The 21,922-nt window shown below is 38.6% G+C and overlaps 1 protein-coding gene across 2 annotated transcripts; it reads right to left on the minus strand.

The window, feature by feature from the left end:
• Positions 1-7,419: 7,419 nt before the first annotated feature.
• Positions 7,420-17,999, minus strand: kptn (kaptin (actin binding protein)). 2 transcript variants are annotated; one of them, XM_005454575.4, is made up of 12 exons: positions 17,503-17,999; positions 15,173-15,255; positions 15,001-15,085; positions 14,871-14,925; positions 13,407-13,485; positions 12,374-12,447; positions 10,601-10,707; positions 9,410-9,493; positions 9,249-9,312; positions 9,020-9,155; positions 8,173-8,322; positions 7,420-7,830 (listed from the first exon to the last, which is right to left on the minus strand). In XM_005454575.4, exons 1-12 carry the CDS (start codon positions 17,702-17,704, stop codon positions 7,666-7,668), a joined length of 1,284 nt encoding a protein of 427 aa, XP_005454632.1. In that variant the 5' UTR covers positions 17,705-17,999; the 3' UTR covers positions 7,420-7,665. The 2 variants fall into 2 exon arrangements, with proteins under 2 accessions (XP_005454632.1, XP_003449872.1); XM_003449824.5 differs by having other exon boundaries at positions 8,173-8,346; positions 17,503-17,997.
• Positions 18,000-21,922: the final 3,923 nt, after the last annotated feature.

Consider the following 21,922-nt stretch of genomic DNA (forward strand, 5'->3'; position numbering starts at 1 on the left):
TTTAAATTAAACAAGTTTAAATTAATGATTTGAGGACAGACTTCCTCAGTTCTGTAGCCAAAAGTGGCCATATTTGGGTGAGAGGGTGGATATGCTAAGTTAAGCCTAATGCAAGTTTAGTTAACAAGCTACTACCATAAAACCCAAATATTAGCATAATAAGCTGACTCATAAAATCCTACTTTTTCCTACTAATCTGACCAAAAACCTGTCTACCACACAGTATCACTCTAAAGGTAATTCCAATTCAATTCAGTGTTTTTTATACAGCGCCAAATCACAACAACAGTCGCCTCAAGGCGCTTTATATATATAAGGTAGACCCTACAATAATACATACAGAGAAAAACCCAACAATTATATGGCCCCATATGAGCAAGCACTTTGGCAACAGTGGGAAGGAAAAACCTCCTTTTAACAGGAAGAAACCTCTCAGGTTTCAAACCAGCTCAGGGAGGGGCTGCAATCTGCCCTGACGGGAGGAAGACGAAACAAAAGACATGTGGAAGAAATTCCATCAGAAATGCTCCAAAAGGTACCAACACTGACTCCAGCTGACTGAGTTGCAGCCTGGCTAACAAACAATGTTTAGGACATCTGTCACTCAAAACAGTGACACCTCTAACTCCAGTGTCCAGTTCAATAAGGAGAGGTCACTTGGAAAAGGTGATCATTGTTTATTGAGATATAGAAGTTAATGTATTTGGCAATTAGACTCTGATGATCCATCATGGCAAAATGGAATCCCACCGGTGATAGGATTTAGGACAGGACCCCCGGAGTCCAGATGCTGGTAGTGGTGAAGATGAAAACTGAGGCACGACTGGAGCTCTGACTGAGGTGTCTGTGAGGTGAAGATGAGGAGGAGGTGGCTTCCACAAATGAGAGTCTGAAAGGGAGGAGAGCACAGATTTAAACCACACAATGTGGAGGCTGATTGGCTCAAAGAAGACGGGTAAGAAGATGATTGGACTAAAGCAATAATGACACTATTGATATTTACAGTGCGGGAAAGTGGTGGTGATGTAAAGAACAGGAAGCAAAAACCCAGAAAAGCCGGCAGATGAATGATTACAGATATTCCTTATTGAACTTATGTATAAGCTTCATTTAGAAAACAAACAATCCCCAAAATCATGTAAAGAGAAACTACCCATAAAGACCAAATTGTACTAGGCTGAATATATGGCATTTTTTCTTTTCCGTTCTAGAAATGGCACTTTAACACAGGACTCTGTCAGGTTTGACTGACTGTTGGAGCCACTGTTAAGTGGTTATAGAGGGAAGGACAGTTTTGGGCTTAATATTTAGCCCCCAGACACATTGATTGGCAGCTATTGCCATAAATTTAAAATCCCATTCTTACATACTGCTTTGCTCTGTTTTACATCATTGTTGGCAGAATATTGTATCCATCAATTTTGGTTTTTAGTGTCAGACAAAGATAATCATGGCAGATGAAACAAAACTGAAAATGTTAATTTTAGAAATACAAATTTGTATATCTTTATTTAATTAGTTCTTTGTGGCTAGATTACAAATATTCAAAGTTAACTTGCTGCTGGATCGAGATTTAATTGATTTTTATCCTATTTGAATATGATATATATCACTACTCTTTGTCGATACTGAATTTTGCCCAACCTCTTGGTGCAGAGAACGGTAGTGAGTTTCATTTTTTTTTATTAGTGATAAGGGGCTCTTCCCTGTGTGTTCTGGGACAGGATGTTTAATGTGGTGAAGGAAGTACTTCAGCATCTACACTGACAACAGACTAAAGTGGAAGACCAACAGAGACGCTGTATACAAAAAGAGAGTGAGCAGGTTCTAATTCTTCAAAACACTATTCTAGTCTGCTGTGGCAAACGTGCAGTGTTTTTTTGCTGCAGGAGCAACATCAGAGCTGGTGACACCAACAGACTAACTAAACTGATGAGGAAGACAGGCTCTGTGACAAACTGGAGACTTTTAAAGCTATGTTGGACAGAAGTCACTGAACAAACTGTTGTGGATCTTGGGTACTTCTAACCACCCTCTGTGTCACTTACTGGACAAGCAGCAGAAAACTTCCTCTAAGAGACGGATTCATCTCCACGACCACAAGGAAAGCTACAGCAAATCTTTCCTCACTCAGTTTGTTCTTCAGTCTAGGAGACCCATCAAAATCACAGTTACAAAGCTCCACTCACTTCTAGTATTCTCTTCACAGCACAAGTGCTAAAAAGGCCCTTTAAATTGGACATTTTAAAAAAAACTTTATAGTGGATAAATCCTTGTTTCCCTGGAACAGAAAACATTTAAGTTCAATAAAAATCATCAAGAAACTCATATACCCCTGTTGCTATACTACAGCCTTGCACACACACACACACACATCAGGTGTTGCTATCCTAGTGGGGACATCTCATTGACATAATGCTTTCCCTAGCCTTTCCCCCTAACCCTAACCATCAAAAATGAATGCCTAACCCTTACCCTAAACTTAACCATAACCCAATTGTAATCATGACACTAAAACCATTTTGAGTGTGAAAAATGCCTTCAACCCCGTGGGGACCTGGATTTTGGTCCCCACCAGTATAGTAAATTTCAGATTTTGGTCCCCACCAGTATAGTAAGAACTGGAACACGCATACACACAGACACACACACACCAAGGTCTTTAAGGTCAGCTTAATGATTTGTTGGTTGAAAATTGACCTTATAACATAGAAACTAAGATTCTTGTGTGTGGTGTGTATATGTTGACAATACACACCACACCACATTTAAAACTACTACCATTGTTTCTACTAACAATCTATTGGCATATGGGGAATTATATATGGCAGTTTTAAATATCACATTATTTTATTATTTATTATTATTTTATTATTTTACTTTGTTTTGTACAATACTGTAACATTACAGTGAAATCCATTTAAAACATATCAGCTTCAATTTATGTACAAAGTTCCTGAATAAGTATTATAGTTTTTTTTTTCACTGTGGTTAAAGTGTGCCAGTCTCAGAAATGGCTTTATAACCCTTTTTACACTAAAAGACCTCAATGATGTTGTTTCTCAGCTGTTTGTGAGTTTGTTTAGGTCATATATCAACACATCATGTGGTGCTTTTTGAGATGTTTGGGCCGACTTCACTTTGCCAGACAAGATTTTATTTATGTGTTTTCTCATTTCAACAGGTTTGACAGTAACCAGGCTTTGGTGATGCTAGTGAACTTGGCTTGACCACTAAATGTGGTTAATCACAGTTAATTCATTATTACATCATTTCCACGTACATCCATGTTTGGATAGCTTTTTTCCTGTAATAAATTTAACTATTTAAAAACTGCATTTTGTATTTACTTAGGTTAATTTTTGTCTAACATTAAAATTTATCTGATGATCTGAAACAAGTAAGTGTGACAAATATACAAGAAAGGAAGGGGGAAATAAATCCAATGAACAGTGCAGGAGTGAGTTTTAAAGCTGAGGGGCTACTCAAGAGATTAGAGAATTGTCAGTATATAGAGATGAAATTATTGCAAGTATATGGTTAACAGCCCAGTGTCAGCCCTTGTGCCTTGTATTTAGTTTTACTTCCCCGTCTCATTAGTTTGATTCAGTTCACCTGCTCCTTGTTTTCCCCAGCTCTGTTGTCTCTCTCTAATTGCCTCTTATGTAGATTTAAGCCCTCAGTTTGCCTCAGGTCTTTGTTGTGTCATACTGTTGTTTCCCATCCTGCATGTTGCTCATATGGTTCCTGCTTGGATTTATAGCTTTTGTTTTTATTGGACTGAAATTGTTCAGATGATTGTTAGTGAGGTGAGAGTAAAAAAAAAAGAAGAAGGTACATTTGTAACTGGACAAGAATTATTTAAGTTGAAAGAGTTTGCCATGGGTTTCTTAAGAACTGGAATTATCCCAGCTGTTTTGAGATGTAGATTAGAGAAGACGATATAATGACAATTATTAAAGTAGAAGGACAGGAGAAACGGAATTTAACCACATGAACTGAAGCAGGTAAAAATGATAGATAGGTTTAATTTTCTTAGCAAATCCAGATATTTCCTCAAAAGTCAGGAGTTTGGTGCTAGAAAGAATAGAGGGCCTCAAGTGGTTAAAGAGTGGTGTTTTTACAGCAGCAGAAAGAGCCCTAGTATTCAGCACACCTGTTTAGTGTTACATAATATTCAGATTTAGCTGTAGACAGAGCATCCTTAAAGTGCATATTCTTAAGAACAACAAGACAGGTGTTTGTATGGAGGTGTTCCAAGCGCCAGCCTTTAACTTTAAGCTGAGGCAATTTCGGGGTAAAGCAGGGAGCGGACTGGATGAAAAAAACAGTTCAAAATTTCAAAAGTATCTAGGAGACCATGTTAAAGGATACCAGTTCATCAGAAGTGGATAAATTAATCATGTTTTTAATGTTGCAATATGAAATAGAGTGAAAAGAGTTTGATTTAGATAATAACATTATCTTATGGGCAGATATAGAGGTCAGATGTTCCACAGTTCTGAGTAATAACACCAGAACAACAGATAAGGTAAAGAGTGCGTCGGCAAACTGTGGATTAGTGGATCAGCAAACTCAGAAAATTCATTTAAGAAGTCCTTTTTCAACTTGGGTAGACAATAGACTTATCAAGTATAGCAGGAGAGGGCACATTGATTTGTCAAACAATGGACTCAAATGCAGCATAGTTTCCAGAGTATCAAGAGACCAGCACCATGACCACGCACACACATACTCCCCTGCCCAAGGAGAAAAACAACAGGTGACTACTGTGGAGAAGATGAAACCATAGAACATGTTTTATTACACTGTCAGAAATGAGGGTGAGAGAAGTATAGAAGTTTAAGTGGTTGTAATCATATATTTTAAACTCCTACCATTAATCAATGCTTTGCTAACGTTAAATATTATAAACCTATCTCTATTAAAAGACTATGTACCACAGTCCTTCAAACTGGAAGTAATTAACCCATTACTTAAAAAGCCATCAGCTGACACAGAGTTTTTTGAGGACCTTCAGTCAGGTTTAAGAGCTCATCACAATAGAGAAACAGCTTTAGTGAAGGTTACAAATGATTTTCTTATGGCCCCTGACAGTGGACTCATGTCTGTGCTTGTCTTGCTAGACCTTTACAATATTTTATTACAGCAAATAGAGTATGCTGTAGGTACTAAAGGCACTGCTTTCTTCACACACTGAGGTTAATTATGGTGTTCCACAGGGTTCAGTGCTAGGACCAATTCTGTTTACATTATACATGCTTCCCTTAGGCAGTATCATCAGAAGACATAGGCAGGATAATAATGAAGACCTGGGTGGCCTCAAATTTTCTGCTTATAAACTCAGATGAAACTGAGGTTATTGTTCTCGGCCCTGAAAATCTTAGAAATATGGTGTCTAACCAGATTCTTACTCTGGATGTCATTACCTTGGCCTCCAGTAACACTGAAGAATTTTTGACCAGAATATGTCCTTCAGTATGCAGGACTGCTTATTTACATGTGTGCAATATCTCTAGAATTAGAAATAATAATTTGAAATAATATATGTTGCAGAGTGATGATAGAAACCTAGTTCATTCATTTATTACTTCCGGGTGGAATTCCTTAACAGGATGTCCTAAAAAAGTCCCTGAAAAGCCTTCAGTTAATGCAAAATGCTGCAACAAGAGTCCTGACAGGGACTAGAAAGAGAGCGGATATTTCTCCTGAACGGGCTTCCCTTTATTAGTTCTCTGTTCAATCCAGAATTGAATTTTAAAAAATCCTTATTGTCACATACAAGGTCCTGAATATTCAGGCCCCATCATATCTTAAAGACCTTATAGTACCATATCACCTCAGTAGAGTACTTCACTCTCAGACCTCTGGTTTACTTGTGGTTCCTAGAGTATTTAAAAGTAGAATGGGAGGCAGAGCCTTAAGCTTCCAGGCCCCTCTTCTGTGCAACTAGCTCCCAGTTCTGATTTGGGAGACGCTCTCTCTACTTTTAAGATTAGGCTTTAAATTTTTGATAAAGCATATAGTTAGAGTTAGATCAGGTTATCCAGAATCCTCCCTTAGTTATACTGCAATCGGTCTAGGCTGCAGGGGTTTCTCATGATGCACTGTTTCTTCTTTACTCACCTTTTTCACTCACTGTGTTTTTACACCACTCTGCATTTAATCATTACTTATTAATCTCTCAGCATGTCTTGTCCTGTCCTTCCTGTCAAAAAGGGGTTTTTCCTTCCCGCTCCCCCAAAGCACTTGCTCATAGGGGGTCATCAGATTTCCGGGGTTTTCTCTGTATTATTGAAGAGTCTCTACCTTGCATTAAAAGTACCTTGAGGCAACTGTTGTTGTGATGTTGTTGCGCTATATAAATAAAATTGAACTTAGTAGCTGTATTCCATTTTCTAAGAGACTAAGCTGTTAGAGATAATTTGAGTTCTTTTTTTCTCTTTGAGGCCAGGTGGTGCTAGAGTTTTGTAGTTTGATTTTTTTACATGTGTGACTATCAAGCAAAATCTCCCTGGTTTGCGCTATGAAGGGGACATATATGCCTTCTGGGTTGTGTCAGCAAATGCATTCAGTGTGTTTAAAAAAAACAATACATGAATAAAAACTGTAAAAATCCTTTGTGAATAAAAAAAAGTGGCTTCAAGTGTCTTTTAACATTCTGGTCCAGTTTCCACACTGGCAGTAATTCATCATGGTGGTCCCAGTCCCAGTAGTGTGAAATCTGGGGCATATCTGGGCCCCAAACCATGGGTTCTGGTTGGCCACTCTGCTTAATCTGGGCCTCATGCTCTACGTTTCACACTGGTATTGCCGCTCACAGTCTGCTGTGGTTTGTGTGGGTTGGGTTTGCCCACCTTGTCACCATTTGGGCCCCAAAGGAGCATGTTTGCTGGGGTATACGTTTGCAATGTTTATATTGTTAAAGAATAATTTTGAAAGAGTGGTATCTTGTCAGAGTGAAGCCATTACTACTTATGCCTAAAGGAATACAAAGCTCAACAAATCAAAGCCAGATAAAGGTCATCTATATTGGTAGAAAAGAATTTTTTGTCCAGCTTGCACATTTTCTGCATTTTTGAATGATATGTGATGTTGTTGTGTTGTTTTCATCTTGAGGAGCCAGAGTAACCAGTGTTATGAGCAGTAAAGCTGTAGCATTACTAATAAAAATAATCACCTTCTGTTGGTAACTGTTCTGCATTGAGCTAGGCTTTAAGTGTAAGCAGCATACTTAAGATGGAAACTTGTGCCATGCTACTTCTTACAGGAAATCCATCAGAAGTAACAATCTGTTTTATTATAAATAAAATATCAGAAAATGTTTAACTTTATCACTCTACTGAATCTGCTAAGCCATAAAAACAAACAAACCAATCAGCTAACCTTGACACAGGGAAAGATCAAATCACACAAAAACAGGATATAAATATGTCATTTATTACCTGTAAATAACTGTACACTGTCATCATGTCAGAATTCAGCCTTTTTTACAACTATACCATGAAGCAGAACCGAGCAGTTACGTATGACTTTCGAAACCAGTGTCTCTCATCAGCCTCCAGGAAGATGAACCCCTGAGAAAAATCTTCACGTTGCACCTTTAAGACATTTCATTCTGAACCACTGAGATTTACACGTGGGGAGAAAAATGCAATACATTTGTTAATCTAAGGGTGTCTGCAATGTACACTCCAGTTTCTGAGCCGGAGCCTCATTGTCTTCAGTGTGTTGTGCTCTCGCTGACTCCACCTCAGAGCTGGCCATTAGCGCTGACACCCTCTGTGTGAGCCGCTCAAGGACCAAATCAGCAGTGCTGGTGAGACTGTGCTGCAAATACAAAGGGGAGTGAAATAATGAGTGTGTGCGGGGGTGACAACGCTAACGTGTGGATTAAGATATTTATTTTTCCACAAGCAGATCATGGTGACTCTTTTTCTTTGGAGCTTAACAGGAATGCTTTCTAATTCCAGCTGCTCATTCTGAAGGCGAAATCCCACTAAAATCATGAATGAAGTCATAAACGTGGGCTAAAAACCATATGAAATCATTTTCCTTCTGCAAGTTCTGCAGCTGGCAACTCGATGTCAGCTCAAATACTTCTTCTTAGCTTGAGTGACCATGAGGACGCTACACCATACCATGACTGTCAGTCAGGTTTCAGCTACAAACCTGTAAGATGTGCAGTCCCTTCAGTGTGAGAACAGCCAGCTCTTGCAAACCATCTGCAGTTAAATCCAAGTATATGAGTGACAGCAAAGGACTCTTGAAGCTCCGTCTCCACTGCAGCTGAAACTGTCCATTTTGTCCACTTCCCATGGGCTGGAATTTATAACACAGTAATTCCTGCATTATAGAAAAGGAGGATTTATATATAAATCTATCATTTTAAATCAAAAAACAAAACCTAAAATCTTTCCCTTTCAATCATACTCACTTCCTCTGTACCTACTTTGCCACTTTATTCATGAGCAGATCTGTTGCTCTTCTATATTCTTACAATCAGAAAATCCCATGAAGACAGAAAGCTGTTAGTGTATCCTGCTAACGATACTGTGCCTATGTTTCATTTATTCCTCTGAGCCAGCGAGGTCCATTTATATTCAAAAACTATTAAAAACAGATCAAGAAGTCACAACAATGCACCGGCTCATATCTCCCTTCTTTGCTATGAACAAACAGTGCAGCTTGTTTTGAGTCAGTCCCACACATCCACAGCATCCTGCTGGTGAAACTAATCACCAGAGTAGAAAGAATTTTTCTATAGCTACAAGTAGTTCAATAAATACACTCCTTTTTTTCCCAGTTAAGAACTACAATAAGTAGCATTTCCATGAAATGACTGAGCCTTTATCTTAAGTGACAAGCAGTGAAAAAGATTTGTGTTCAATGGCAACCATCAATCATGGAGCTACAGGCTTCAGGCTAAGGGTTTAAGTATTAAGAGATGGATAAATACACTGACTTTTATTAAAAAAGTCAAAACACATGACTATCCATTAATAAAGGAGGCTCTTACCTGTCCATATGTGCCCAACAGCACCTCCTTCTGCCCATCAAAATCCAGATCGATGACCAGAGCACAAACTACTGCATCCCACTGGTCACTTTCCAAGAGGCATGTGGACTGGGACAAACCGTGCTTTTGGACATCTCTGCAATAAAAGACACGCAACAACAAAAAACTACAATTTCTTCATCTTCAGAGCGAAAACAAAACTGCACAAAACCGTTCATTTGTCTCTGACCTGTACACAACTGCCATCTCTATGGTACTGGTCACTAGTAGGTTATAGCTTTCCATTTCCACACCTGGAAAAGAAAAAGAAACGGACAATCTTGAGGTGCACTGCAGATTCACAAAAGGCAAAGTGAAGCAGAGATCAGATGTAACAGAGCAGTATCGTACCGGCCTCTGTTTGGAAGCTCAGAGGGAACAGCAGCACGGTAGAGATTGGACTATCAAACTGGACCCGCCAGCTCTGCAAAACCTCTGACATAAACACACAAAGACACAATACTAAAAACACAAATATAGAAACACACTTGGAGTAATCAATGATAAAGCCAAAATGATGGATAGACACACCCATAAACTTAATATTGCATTGACGTAATTAGGATTTGGCTTCTTTTAACATACTTCAACAAACCTTTAATAGAACTAGACAACTTTTTATTGTAGTGAGTACTGTATAGTGGAATGTAACCTATGTTATGGTACTTGTGGGAAAGAATGTAATTTAACATTTTAAAGATTTAGAGTCAAGAACTCTCACTCTGGTCTTGATGCCAAGTGTCATGTCTGGGGAAAACCAGACACCTCTCACCACCTTGCCAATACCATCCCTACAGTGAAGCATGGTGGTGGCTGCATCACGCTGTGCAGCAGGAACTGGGAGACTAGTCGAGGGAAAGATGAATGTATCAACATACAGAGCCATTCCTGATGATAACCAGAGTGGTCTGGACCTCAGACTGAGGAGTAGATTCATCTTCCAGCAGGACAACAACCCTAAACACATAGCCTCCATAACAAAGGAGTAGCTTTGGGTGAGTGGCCCAGCCAGAGCCCAGACTTTAATCCGACTGAAAGTGAATGGAGAGATTTGAAAATAGCAGTGAACCGACACTCCAACCTGATGGAGCTTGAGAGATTGTGTAAGAAGAATGGTCCTTTGACCTTCTCAGAAATAGGTGTGCTAGCTTGTAGCATCATACTGAAAAAGACTTGAGACTGCAATTGCTGCCAAAGGTGCTTCAACAAAGTACTGAACAAAGGCTGTGAATACTTACATGTACATCCATGTTATATTTTTGGTTTTTTCACCTTGTGATTATGGAGTATTATGTGCACAATTTTGAGGTGAAAAATGAATTTCATTTATTTTTGGAGAAAGGCTGTAATGTAACAAAATGTGTAACAAGTGAAGTTGTGAATACTTTCTGGATCCTCTGTATGTTCACCATTCCTGTAGAGAAGCCGGGAGTTCAGTTTGGCTAAGTCAGTGGTGGTTGACAGCATGAAAAGGAATCATGAGACAGTCGTGTGATGGAGCGACTCTAAGAGGAACGTTCAAGTACGTTCCACTCGCCTCACCTAGCTCAGTCTGGCTGACCACAGCTAGTCCAACACAGCCATTCTGACAGCCAAACACTGAGAGCCGCCGGCCTCCAGCTATGCTCAGTATATCCATCCATAACACACTGCACAGAGAGAAGGAAACGAAGACATGTGGTAACAGATCATACGTGTGTTTTTTTCTCGTATCAATAACTAAACAATGAAAGTATTTAGCCAACTATCATAGTTTGCTTCCAAGAAGCCAAACGTTCTTGTCATTGTTAAATAGAAACACTTGTTCAGGCTTTCTGGAAGTCATTCAAACTTTTTCTTTGGACACTGGCTACTTTTTCCCTTTTGTTTGTTAAGCCGTTATTATTGTGCTGAATAAACAACATTTTGATTAAAAAAGACACCTAACTCAAGGGATGAATCTTTGCTTTCAACACATAATAGACAACTTAGTAAAGGACTCATTTTAACTTGTGTCATTAGACAGTTCGTTACTAGCAGACCATCACAGAAAATACCAATTGCTCTTAGTTCATTAGTATAATCTTTGGAAAATTTCCAAAGATTAAACAGTTTGAAAGGCATAAAATTGTATTTTTGTGCCAACGAGGTGATTCCCAAAGAGCTACAGTACCATGAATAAGTATTTGGCATCTTCCTGATTACTTAGCTTTGCGTAAATCTATCACACTTAAATGTTTAAAATCATCAAAGGAATTTTAATATTCTAAAATAACCGGAGAAAATGCAAAAATCAGTTTATTAAATTATGAATTTAATTTATTTTATGATGAAAAAAACTACTCAAGCCTACCTGACCTGTTGGAAAAAATAAAAGAGAATGTCTGGCACTCTTGGAGTAATTTTGGTTAGGAAAGTTCCGGCTATTCCAACAAGTTTTTTCTATTTGTTGATAATGGCTCTCACTGTGGTTTGCTGAAGTCCCACATCTTTGGAAATTTCTTTTTTACACTTCCCAGACTGACAGATATCAATGACTTTGTTTCTCATCTGTTCCTGAGTTTCTTTAGGTCCTGACATGATGTGCTGCTTTTTCTTTCACAGCTCTTTTTCACAGTAAATCTGTTCATTTCATTTTGTTGTCTGGTGTATAACAATGATCACTTTCATGAGTTTCAGTATTATCTGTATTTACTTGTTTCTCGTTAAATCATTATTGTATGGGAGGTGTCAGGCACCAGAAGTTCAGGTATTACACTACAAATCCAACATTTTTTGAAGGCACTGAGCAAAGAACAAGACCAAAACTGAAGACTTTCCCCATCCTGAGGGTGTGAACGGTTGTCTGTCTCCCTGTGTTAGCCCTGCTGCAGGTTGGCAACCAGTCTAGTGTGTAGCCACATCTTGCCCTATGGGAGCTACCTCAAGCCTTAATTGGATAAGTGGAAAAAGAATGGATGATAGATCTGAAACATGTGGGCCTTGTCTCTGTCTCATTGTCTCATCGTCCCACTCTCAGTGTTGCTGACTGTTATTATACGCACCATCCTCTTCGTTACTTTCTTGTTCCTATCTTAAAACATTCTTTCCACATTTCCATCCTTCCTTCATTACTCAAACTTTAGTAAATGACCCAATAATGACATTATCGTTCTTGTGTATAGTGATAGACCTGCTGAGTACAAACAAACTGTACAAACAGTGATCAGAACAGTAAGCTGGATAATGTGGGAAATCATGAATCTGATTAACAGAGAAACACATATTGCTCATCCCTCATCAAACCCAATCAGCCCAGCGGCCACATCCAGAGACATGACAGCTGAAGGGACTCACTTGCTGGGAAGCTGCTGTAGTTCGGGGAAGAGTCTCTCCACTGGCTGCTCTTCAAACTGATGCAAGGAGGCGTTCTGTTAGACACAAGAGAGTCGGGCTGAATACAACGCTGATGTTTGCATGATCACAGTAAACATCTTCAGATATACAAAATTACAACAGATTACAATCATATTTTATCTCCAATGCTTCCTGTAGTATTAGTTCTGATATATACAGTATAACCACAGCATGCATCTATATGGTTTCATTTTAAATTATGGAAGACGATTAGGATTTTTTTTTTCACAGTTTTGGAACAAAAATCAGAATTCTGACTTTTTTTCATAAAATTCTTTTAAAAAGAAATTCCAAAAGACTACCGATTTTTTTTTAATGATTTTTCCTGTCTGATTATATTCAGGTTCCTACATGAACACTAAAGCAGGGTTTACTTGCTGTGATCTTTCCTCCTGTTCATGCTAGCCATAACAAAATCCCTTTATTATGTGCTTCCAGTGGAGGTGACGAGGAAGAACAAAGTACAGTTCTTGTTTTCTGCTAGTATGAGGCTTCAGAAGTGTGACTGAGACAAATCCAATGGCTGTTTGGTCCAACACTCCCTCTGGAATTTCCAGGGATGGTGTCCCTGCTGAGCTGCAGTGGAGCTTAGACAACACATAGAGTGGGTTTCACAGTAAAAAGGCTCTCACTGTGGAAGACATTCTTTTTTTTTTTGGCTCTTCTGAAAGGCTGAAGCCAGATTTTACTTTATGTTCAACAATGTTTTTAAAGAAAGATGTTTGAAGATTTTTTCCCCACAGCTTCCACTGGGAACACAAAGAGAAGCCATCCAACCGTGTATTTTCTGATGGTTAGACATGAGAGGTGATTCCCACCTCTAATGTCTGCAATCCCCTGCTTAGTCTGCTGCTACCGTGATTCGACATAATGGATAAAGGGACTTACTAGAGAATACATTGATACACAGATGAGAAGGAGACAAATATTTTAAGTTGTCATTAGAATGCACTGATCTGGTATCGTCTCTGACCTCCTTGTAAAGGTGGATCCTCTGGTCATGACCGCTTAGCAGAAACACCGTCTCACTCCCTCCTTCAGCACACTGCACTCTGACAGACAGAGGAGGAGAAGCTCACTCACATGGTAAATGGTAAATGGACTGATACTTATATACATTATACTGCTACCTCTATATATTTCTACTTAATTTGAGCACTATAAGTGCTTTTTACTTCGAGTCTCACTCACCCAATCACACGTTCATATAGTGCCTCTATCTATACCTAAGCACTTTAATTGTACTGGTACTTTAACACATAGGAAGAAGGAGCCAGGAGTCAAGCTACCAACATCCTGACTGGTAGACGACCTGCTCTACCTGAGAAATACATTACATTTAGTATCCAGACACACATACACACACACACAGTCTGTACTTAAACTGCTCAGTGACTGAGCACAGCCATAAAGACACTAAAGCCCATTCATGAATATTCGTGTACCAGCTCATGAAAAATGATGGATTCCAGCTGAGAAACTGAGTCAGTCTGCAGAAACACGATGATTCAGCGCAGCAATAGGATATAAAATGTGGTAACAATAGATTAATCAGTACTAGAGAAAAACATGAAATATTTAACAGCACTGAAATCTCAATTGTCAAGTAGCTAAAGTTGTAATGCTACCAGCCTGGAGTTGTGTTTTTGTATTTTGCAATAATTAATAATCATATAAATGGACCACAGTTCTGCAGAATAATTATTGTGCATGTATTTTTTATTTACTTATAATTGTTTTCCATGTATTCTTGTTTTAAAATGTCTACAAAATGTGTGATTTTTAGCAATTTTCTGAGCTATTTTTAAGCTAAACTGTCCAACATGAATCTAATACACTTAGACAGCAGAGGAATAACACACATACATCCTGGCTCACATTCAGGAGGTGAGCTGATGTCCTGCCCGTTTCTATGATAACAGCAGGGGAAGCACACAGCACACAAACAAGCTTCTGCTCCCTCAACTAAAGTGGATTTTCTTCCTCGCTGGAATCCCAAACACAGGTGCCAGCATCACATTGATCAGCGTGTCATTTCATGCTGCTTGGACACTGTCAGAGTTTTGGCCATTAGAACAGCCAACTCTGAACTCTTTCACTATGTAAGCAAAAACAGCATGAGCAAAGACGTCACGAATATCTTTTATATGAGTCATCTTTCAAGTTGAACTGCCAAAAATCACATTTTCCATATCCAGCTTCAGTGTGAAGCCCTTACAGCCACCGCTTATATTGTGCCTATTTGTCTCTTAGTCATTTCTGATTGACGCTACAGCCCAAAAGGAGATCGTCATAACCTGCAGCAGGAGATCAGGAAGAGCTCGGTTTTTTCTTTTAATTCTTGGTTAAAACTATGTAGCAAAATCTGCAAGGTTAGTTACCATGGTGACTATAGTCAGCAAGAACTATCTTTGTGGCTCTACAGCAGCAAACTTACTCTGTGTGGTAAAGCTGGAAGGGCGTGAACTGCAGCTCCAGATTCAGGCAGCTCTCTGTTCAGAGAAACATGACATGATCAGGACATATCAGAGAGAGCACAACACATACGCAGACAATGCATCGCTCACGTGCAATAGACTCCAGGTTGAACTCTGAGCCAGGTTCATAGTCACAGTAGATATTTAGGAATGGAGTGGCTTTGTCCCCAGAGTCCTGTGAGGAGATCAGCCACGAATCAGTATGCTTCTACCATGGCACAGTTCATACTTCACACATGCTCTGATTTTAAAGCTAAAATACCTTAATGAAGGTGATGCCCACCACCAGACCTCTCTTGGGTGGAGACTTGATGAAAGCATCGATTGATACGATCTCTGCATCAACTAGATAAGAAAACAGAGTCAAACCTTTTCAGCACTGAGCGACTACAAACAACAACATGCATCATAACAGAATTAACATACGACTGTAAACCGACAGCTTTATCATTTATTTCAGACTTACAGAATGATAATGCTTTATCTTGTTTGTTTTTTCTGAAATAACAGGATAAATATTCAGAGAAAATGTTTCATTATAAGACAGAAAATCTGTTTTGTTGCTCTGAGCTAATGAGAGAAGCTCTCCTTCATGAAGTAAGATCTATATTGTTAACCTCCACCAATATCATCTACAGCTCATTACTCAGACCCTTTATGTTGATTTGAAAACTTTTAAAAAAAATACAAAATATATTCAGCAAATACACAGTGATGTCATTTAAAACAAAAACAAAAATGTACGCCCTACTCTAGAGTAGAAGAAGAAATATAAAACGTATATTAAAGCAGTAAATATTCAACATCACCATTAAAATAAAGAACACATTCATGTATCAGTTCTGAAGAGTTCTTCACCACCCTTCACATCATTTATATGAAACACAGCAACACTTTCTCTTCTGTTGTGAAAGTATTTTATTGCTTATTAAGCTGGCTTATTAAGCTCCCTGTACCATTGTATTTAGATGTTTACTCACTATGACCACTGATTATTTTTTTATTTTGCTTTTTTCTATTTTGTTTGTTTTTCTGTTATTTTTACCTTTTAGTGCTGTCACATTGTATTTATTCATACTGTATCCCAGCGGTCCCCAACCTTTTTTGCACCACGGACCGGTTTATGTCAGACAATACTTTCACAGACCGGCCTTTAAGGTGTCGCAGAAAAATACAACAAAATAAAACCAAAAAAAAAGATTTATTAATAACACACCGGAACAGACCCAGAGAAACTAAGTTTACGATAAAAACGATAAAAACCCTGAAAACCATAAATTTCACACCCGAGCCTCAACTCTCGTGGCCTGGTACCTAATGACCACGGACTGGACCAGTACTGGTCTGTGGCCCAGGGTCTGGGGACCGCTGCTTTATGCGGAGCTATTCTCCTTTATTTAAGCTGTTTTGTTGAAGGCTGGCTTTAAAGTTTTGGCTTCTGTGACACAATAAATTCCAGTCTTCGGCATAAATCAACAATCTATTAATTTTATAATAATATAGAAGGGATGCACTGATTGGGCGAAGGAAACAAAAAATCTTCATTACAATAACTGTTTCAAGTCTTCATCCTACTATCTGTGACATTTTGTCAGCCTAAATCAAATGTCTCAACAGAAAACTACGGGGAGCAACAGTAATAAACGTAACACGAGTCAAAAAGACCAATATCAGACCATATTTGTGCATTCCTATAGGTCATTCTGAAATATGCCAGTCTGTACGACTGTTTAGTTGTTGCTTGAAGTGTTAAACTTCTGTAATTTTACTTGAGTAAAATATTTAGTGCATGCGGTTTACGTTGAAACAGAGTCTTTCTATTGTGTTGTGCAGCTTCTTTTACTTAAGGACAAGCTCTGTAGCAACATCTATGTGCACATTTCTGAGTATTTGAGCAACAAAGGAGTAAAACAAGAGTTCTTTCCAGTCCCCACTCACTGGGGCCCCTTGAGAGAGTTCTATAGCTTCATTTCAAGTTGTCTATTGGTTGTTAAGGGGGGAGGGGATAAAGTCTGTCAGACCTCAGAGACCCCAAAAACCGGGGGCCCCAATCATTGAACCTGTCTGTTTCTATGTGGCTTTTTTGTCATGCAAATTACTTTTTAGCCATTTAGTTCCATTCACTCTTACTCCACAAGGACCATCTCATCACATGCTGGAGCCCTGACTTAACTGCAGCAGACTTCTGTACTTTGAACAGGTCAGCTGTTTATTGCACAGTATTGCCTGGATTGTCTCTTACGGTTCAGAACCAGTGGGTGACAGCAGTTACACCAGTCTATTTTCAAAACCCAGGGATCAGTCCATAAGAAAAAGACTGTTAACATAGAGATTAACATACAGTCAGGACTCTTCAAAGAGTCACACAAATGTAAGGAGTTTATAGACGACAGGAGAAGGTCCGATCCAAAAATCTACTTTGACGGATGCTATCTTCTATAACTGCTTTTAAGATTTTTTTTATTTTTATTTTATTTGATAGAAGATACGGGAAACGGGAAAGGAGGTCTAATGTTTAATACATAGGAAATAGTAGAAATAAGCATGTAATTTCTTCAGTACTGAAACTTGACCCGTCTTTCCTCTGTGTACCTGGGATGTAAGTGAACTGAACCTCCTTGGCCACCGGTCGGATCTTCTGCTGCAGCTCCTGGTATCTGAAACACACCACCTTCCCTTTGAGAGTGGCCGCTAACAGCTCCTGCTCCCCGGCCTGACACAGCCCGTAAATGTTGCTCTGCGACGGGAAGCGGCTGAAACTGTCCTCCACGAAGGGATACGACTCTCGGAGCATCTTGCAGGATACAAGCACAAGCAATGGTTTATATTAAGATATTAAGATTTATATTAAATATTTAGACTTTTCCCTGTTCATGCTTGTTTAGTGGCTGCAGAGTCCTCAAACTCCACAACAATGATTTGGATTAAAAATGTTCCCGCTCATTCATTTCAAAATTCAGCTAACACGCTCCACAAATTTCATATCAACGCTAAAATAACTCAGTTAATTATTCTGACATCACACATCCTCTAACGAGTGTCTCTAAGACATATAAACAACTTAGTATGCATGAAGAAAAACATCCGGGTTTGACCCGAGCTGCGTTCACGTTTATTGGAAATATTGGATTTAATATCTATAAGGGAGTCAGGGGAGAGAAAAACCGGGCCATTGTGGACAAATCCGCTATCGGAATAATTGAAAATATTGCTATATTTTAGAAAGTAATTTTAAGGTAGATTTGTTGTTGTTCCCGTGAACAATTTCTTCATTCTGTCATCAAAACACAGCTGCCAGCTGACATTTTACGTGCATTTAAAATGTCACACATCCTTTGCAGAGTAAAGTCAGTCATTCTTTTTAAGCTTAAAAAACCCTTAAATTGCTTGTAATTTAATATAAGACTTCTGGCACTTTGGTTTAATTCCCCCACTTTACTACGCCATGAAAGGCAGCACATGGCTTTTCTTCTTCGTGTCGTAAACGGGTGACAGATTCGGTGCATCACTTGTATCGTGCTGCCATCTAGTGGCACTAAATGCCTCCTTTTTAAACAAGAAAGCATGTGTTAAAGTATTTTATCTGGGATTTTAATTTTTTGGTTGCATTTATTTCCTTTCTAAAAATTAATTTTTTCACGTACACCTTTGACAATTCCTGACTCAGTATTATATGCATGTGTGTTTAATTAATGCATGCTGCAAAAAAACAGCTAGTTGCATGAATACAGTGATGGTCAGCCACCAGAGGTCAGAGCTAACTCACTCATGCAGATGAAGAAATTCCAGAGATGTGTAGTGCGGTGGTTAGCACTGGCCTCTGCTGAAATCCAGGCTATGGGTTCTGCTTCCTCCTACAGTCCAAAAACACGCGTGGGTTTACGTTAACTTGTGATTCTGAATTGGCTGTGGGCGTGAATGGTTGTCTGTGTGTTATCCAGGCGTGAGGCTTGGGTCTGTCCCGCGGGGTACACAACGAAGGAACAACTTTGTCTGTTAAAACAGGCTTTCTGTTCATTTCTAAGGCGGAGGTGAACATTAGAGCTCTAAACATTTCAGGTTATTGTCTCACAGCATAATAAATGAGATGTGGGAACCGCTATAGTTTACCTGCAGATCAAAGTGAAAATGATTTTGGATGATGATTGATGGACAGAACATGTATTTTCAGTGTGTGTCCTGTGCTCTATGAGCTGCAGTTCAAGCAGTCTAAAATATACTCAACAGCAGATTAGACTCATGTCGATATTTGGTGCATCACCGAATGCACAATCCAGCACTCCACGCAGTCAAGTCAGACAGGTACAGCTATACAACTTGTGCATATAACTCGTATTCCCCATCAGAGACTCTATAATGCACCTAAAATATGCTGTAAATAACAGAATAAGTGAAAAGGGGGCTTCCATCCGACTTTAAACCCTAACTCGGAACACAGCCTGCTCCAGACCAGGTTTTGTGTTCAGTAAAGGTAAGCACAATGATGAAAGAAGAAGAAGAAGAAGAAGAGGGGGTAGCTGTCTATCATCCTCCTCCCGATCACCTTTCTCCCGAGGAATGTAGAGAAGACTAAACGGCAGGTCAAAGTCTCCTGAGTTTATGTTATTTAAAGTAAAATTGTTATTTGTTCAAACCATATAAAGTCCTCCAACCAGCATTGTACTTTTCTAATGTAGTAATTTTAACAAACCAGCCCAGGTAGGTCAAAGCATTTCACTGAGAATTGAGTGGAAGAAGGAGCCTGTGTATATAGTAGACACACATGAGAATTATTAATCAATAATTCATTTATTAATTATTATTTAATTAATTATTTAATTATTTTGTTAGTTTAGATTTCAGTTCAGTTTGGCGTTAGCTTTTTTTCACAGTGAATTTGTTCATTTTGTTGTTTGGTGCTTAGCAATGATCCGTTTCATGAGTTTCAGTGTTTTTTGTATTTATTTGTTTCTATGGGAGGAGTCGGCGGCCAGAAGTTCGGAAAAGGTATTACACCACAAATTCAATATTTTATGAAGGAAATGTATCGCGGATTGTTGTGCTCACCAACTTTACTTCACTGACGTGAACAAAAACTGAAAACACACCCTGCAGATTTTAAATCAAGATGATTTCAGCTACCTAAAAGCTTTTTATGCCTTGTTTTATTAAATTTTTTTATTCATTAATTTTCCATTAAATACAAGACCTTGCAAATCCTAATATCCCACATCATGTAAAGAAAAAAAGTTCAAACTCATAAGACAAACAAGGTTCTAAAAACACGTGACCCTACTTCTGTTTTGTGACCAGTGACAGTTCAGTACTGATTCTTTACACATTTATTCTTTTGCTAATGAATTTAAAATGAGGAAGACATAAAATACTTTATTGTTTTTTAGTTGGATTTCCTCTGTAGTGGTCACTTAATCTTCCTGCCATCACATGTGCTTTGTTTTTGTTTTAATTCATGTAATGCTTGCACAATATAAATACAAAGGGTTACCTGGGGATGCCTTGTTGTAACATTTGAAATCCCTTTGAAAGTCTTCTTATCATTACAACGATGAACAATATTCAACCTTCCCAAGCATTTTTAATTCCTAAGTGCTTGTGATCCATATTAGAAAGTAATAGTTCATAACAGCGCTATATCTGTGGGTAATTGACATCACTACTTTGGACCGTCCCTGTTTAAAGGTCATATGGGAGAGTAGAATCACTGCATCTGTAGATGAATGCTTTACTGACTTATATTGGTTTTATTTCAGTTCTAAGTTTGGTTGCTCGGTTTGATTTCAATCTAAATGGAGAAACCCGGAAAAAAGAATCCTCAGTGACCTTTGTCTTTGTTGTCAGATCCTTGGACAGTGTGTGTTACAGTGTCCTGTGCATGTTGTGTTGAGGTGAAGCAGATGGAGGTGAGGTCCCTCATGCTGCTGCTCTATCTTGTGATGGTTCAGAGGTGGCAATGTGCTACACCCCCACTTCTCCTAATGCCACCTGCTAATCCACCTGCAGGATTACTGTCCACTGTAATCACTCATCCTTCACTGTGACACACCTCACCTCACACTGCAACTCTTGAGTCATTACACACACACACACACACACACACACACACAGAGGGAGACGTGTACCTTGCATAAGATGTTTATTATGGCTGTAGTTTTATATGGAATGTAAAACGTGTTAATCAGGTTTACCATCACTGTGTGATTTATCACTTATTGGATTTGGTTATAATAGTGACTTTCGTGCACAGTACCTGGTCTCAAACTATTAATAAGCATCACCAATATAAATATAAATTAACAAACCATTTGCTTTAGATATACAGTCATAGCAAAAACCAGAAGACATTAACAATAAAAACATGAAGGAACAAGAAGCACTCAGAGCGCAAACCTCTCCAAGGCAGCTCACTCTATGGGCAGTACGTACTTTTAAGGGGACAGTATTGTGTTTTGTATATATTCATTTTGTTTACTTTGTTCTTTTTAAACATACTTTAAGAAGTTTGTAGTGCAGTAAAACTCGTGACAGATGTTACTTTGATTCCATCAACATTATGTGGGATTTCAAGATTCTTTATTTGTCACATGCATAGTCATACAAGTACACAACACACAGTGAAATGTGTCCCGAACTGCTCCTTGACTGTGCAAAACATTATAAACAATAAGACAATTTAAATGAAAAATTGGAAATAAAAAACTGAAAATGTACAGTGAATGTTAAATTGCTTTGTGCCATATTAGCACAGCAATGTACTGACTGAGCTTAAACTAAATGACCAAAGTAATGTAAACAGAGTAATTGAACAGAGTGACCAGAGCAGGTGATGGATAGTAGGTGTGGATGTGTAAACAACTGGACATGAATAACTTGAGCTTATTATATAATTTTATACTACAGTATAACATAGAATATGTGTATCCAGTATATTCACATTCAAGGTTTTCTGACGATTCACAATCTTTATATATATGTTTGTTTAAAACACAAGTAAACTGATAATGTGCAGCAGTCA

This window comes from Oreochromis niloticus, linkage group LG10 (genome assembly GCF_001858045.2).
Source record: "Oreochromis niloticus isolate F11D_XX linkage group LG10, O_niloticus_UMD_NMBU, whole genome shotgun sequence".
Taxonomy (NCBI): domain Eukaryota; kingdom Metazoa; phylum Chordata; class Actinopteri; order Cichliformes; family Cichlidae; genus Oreochromis; species Oreochromis niloticus.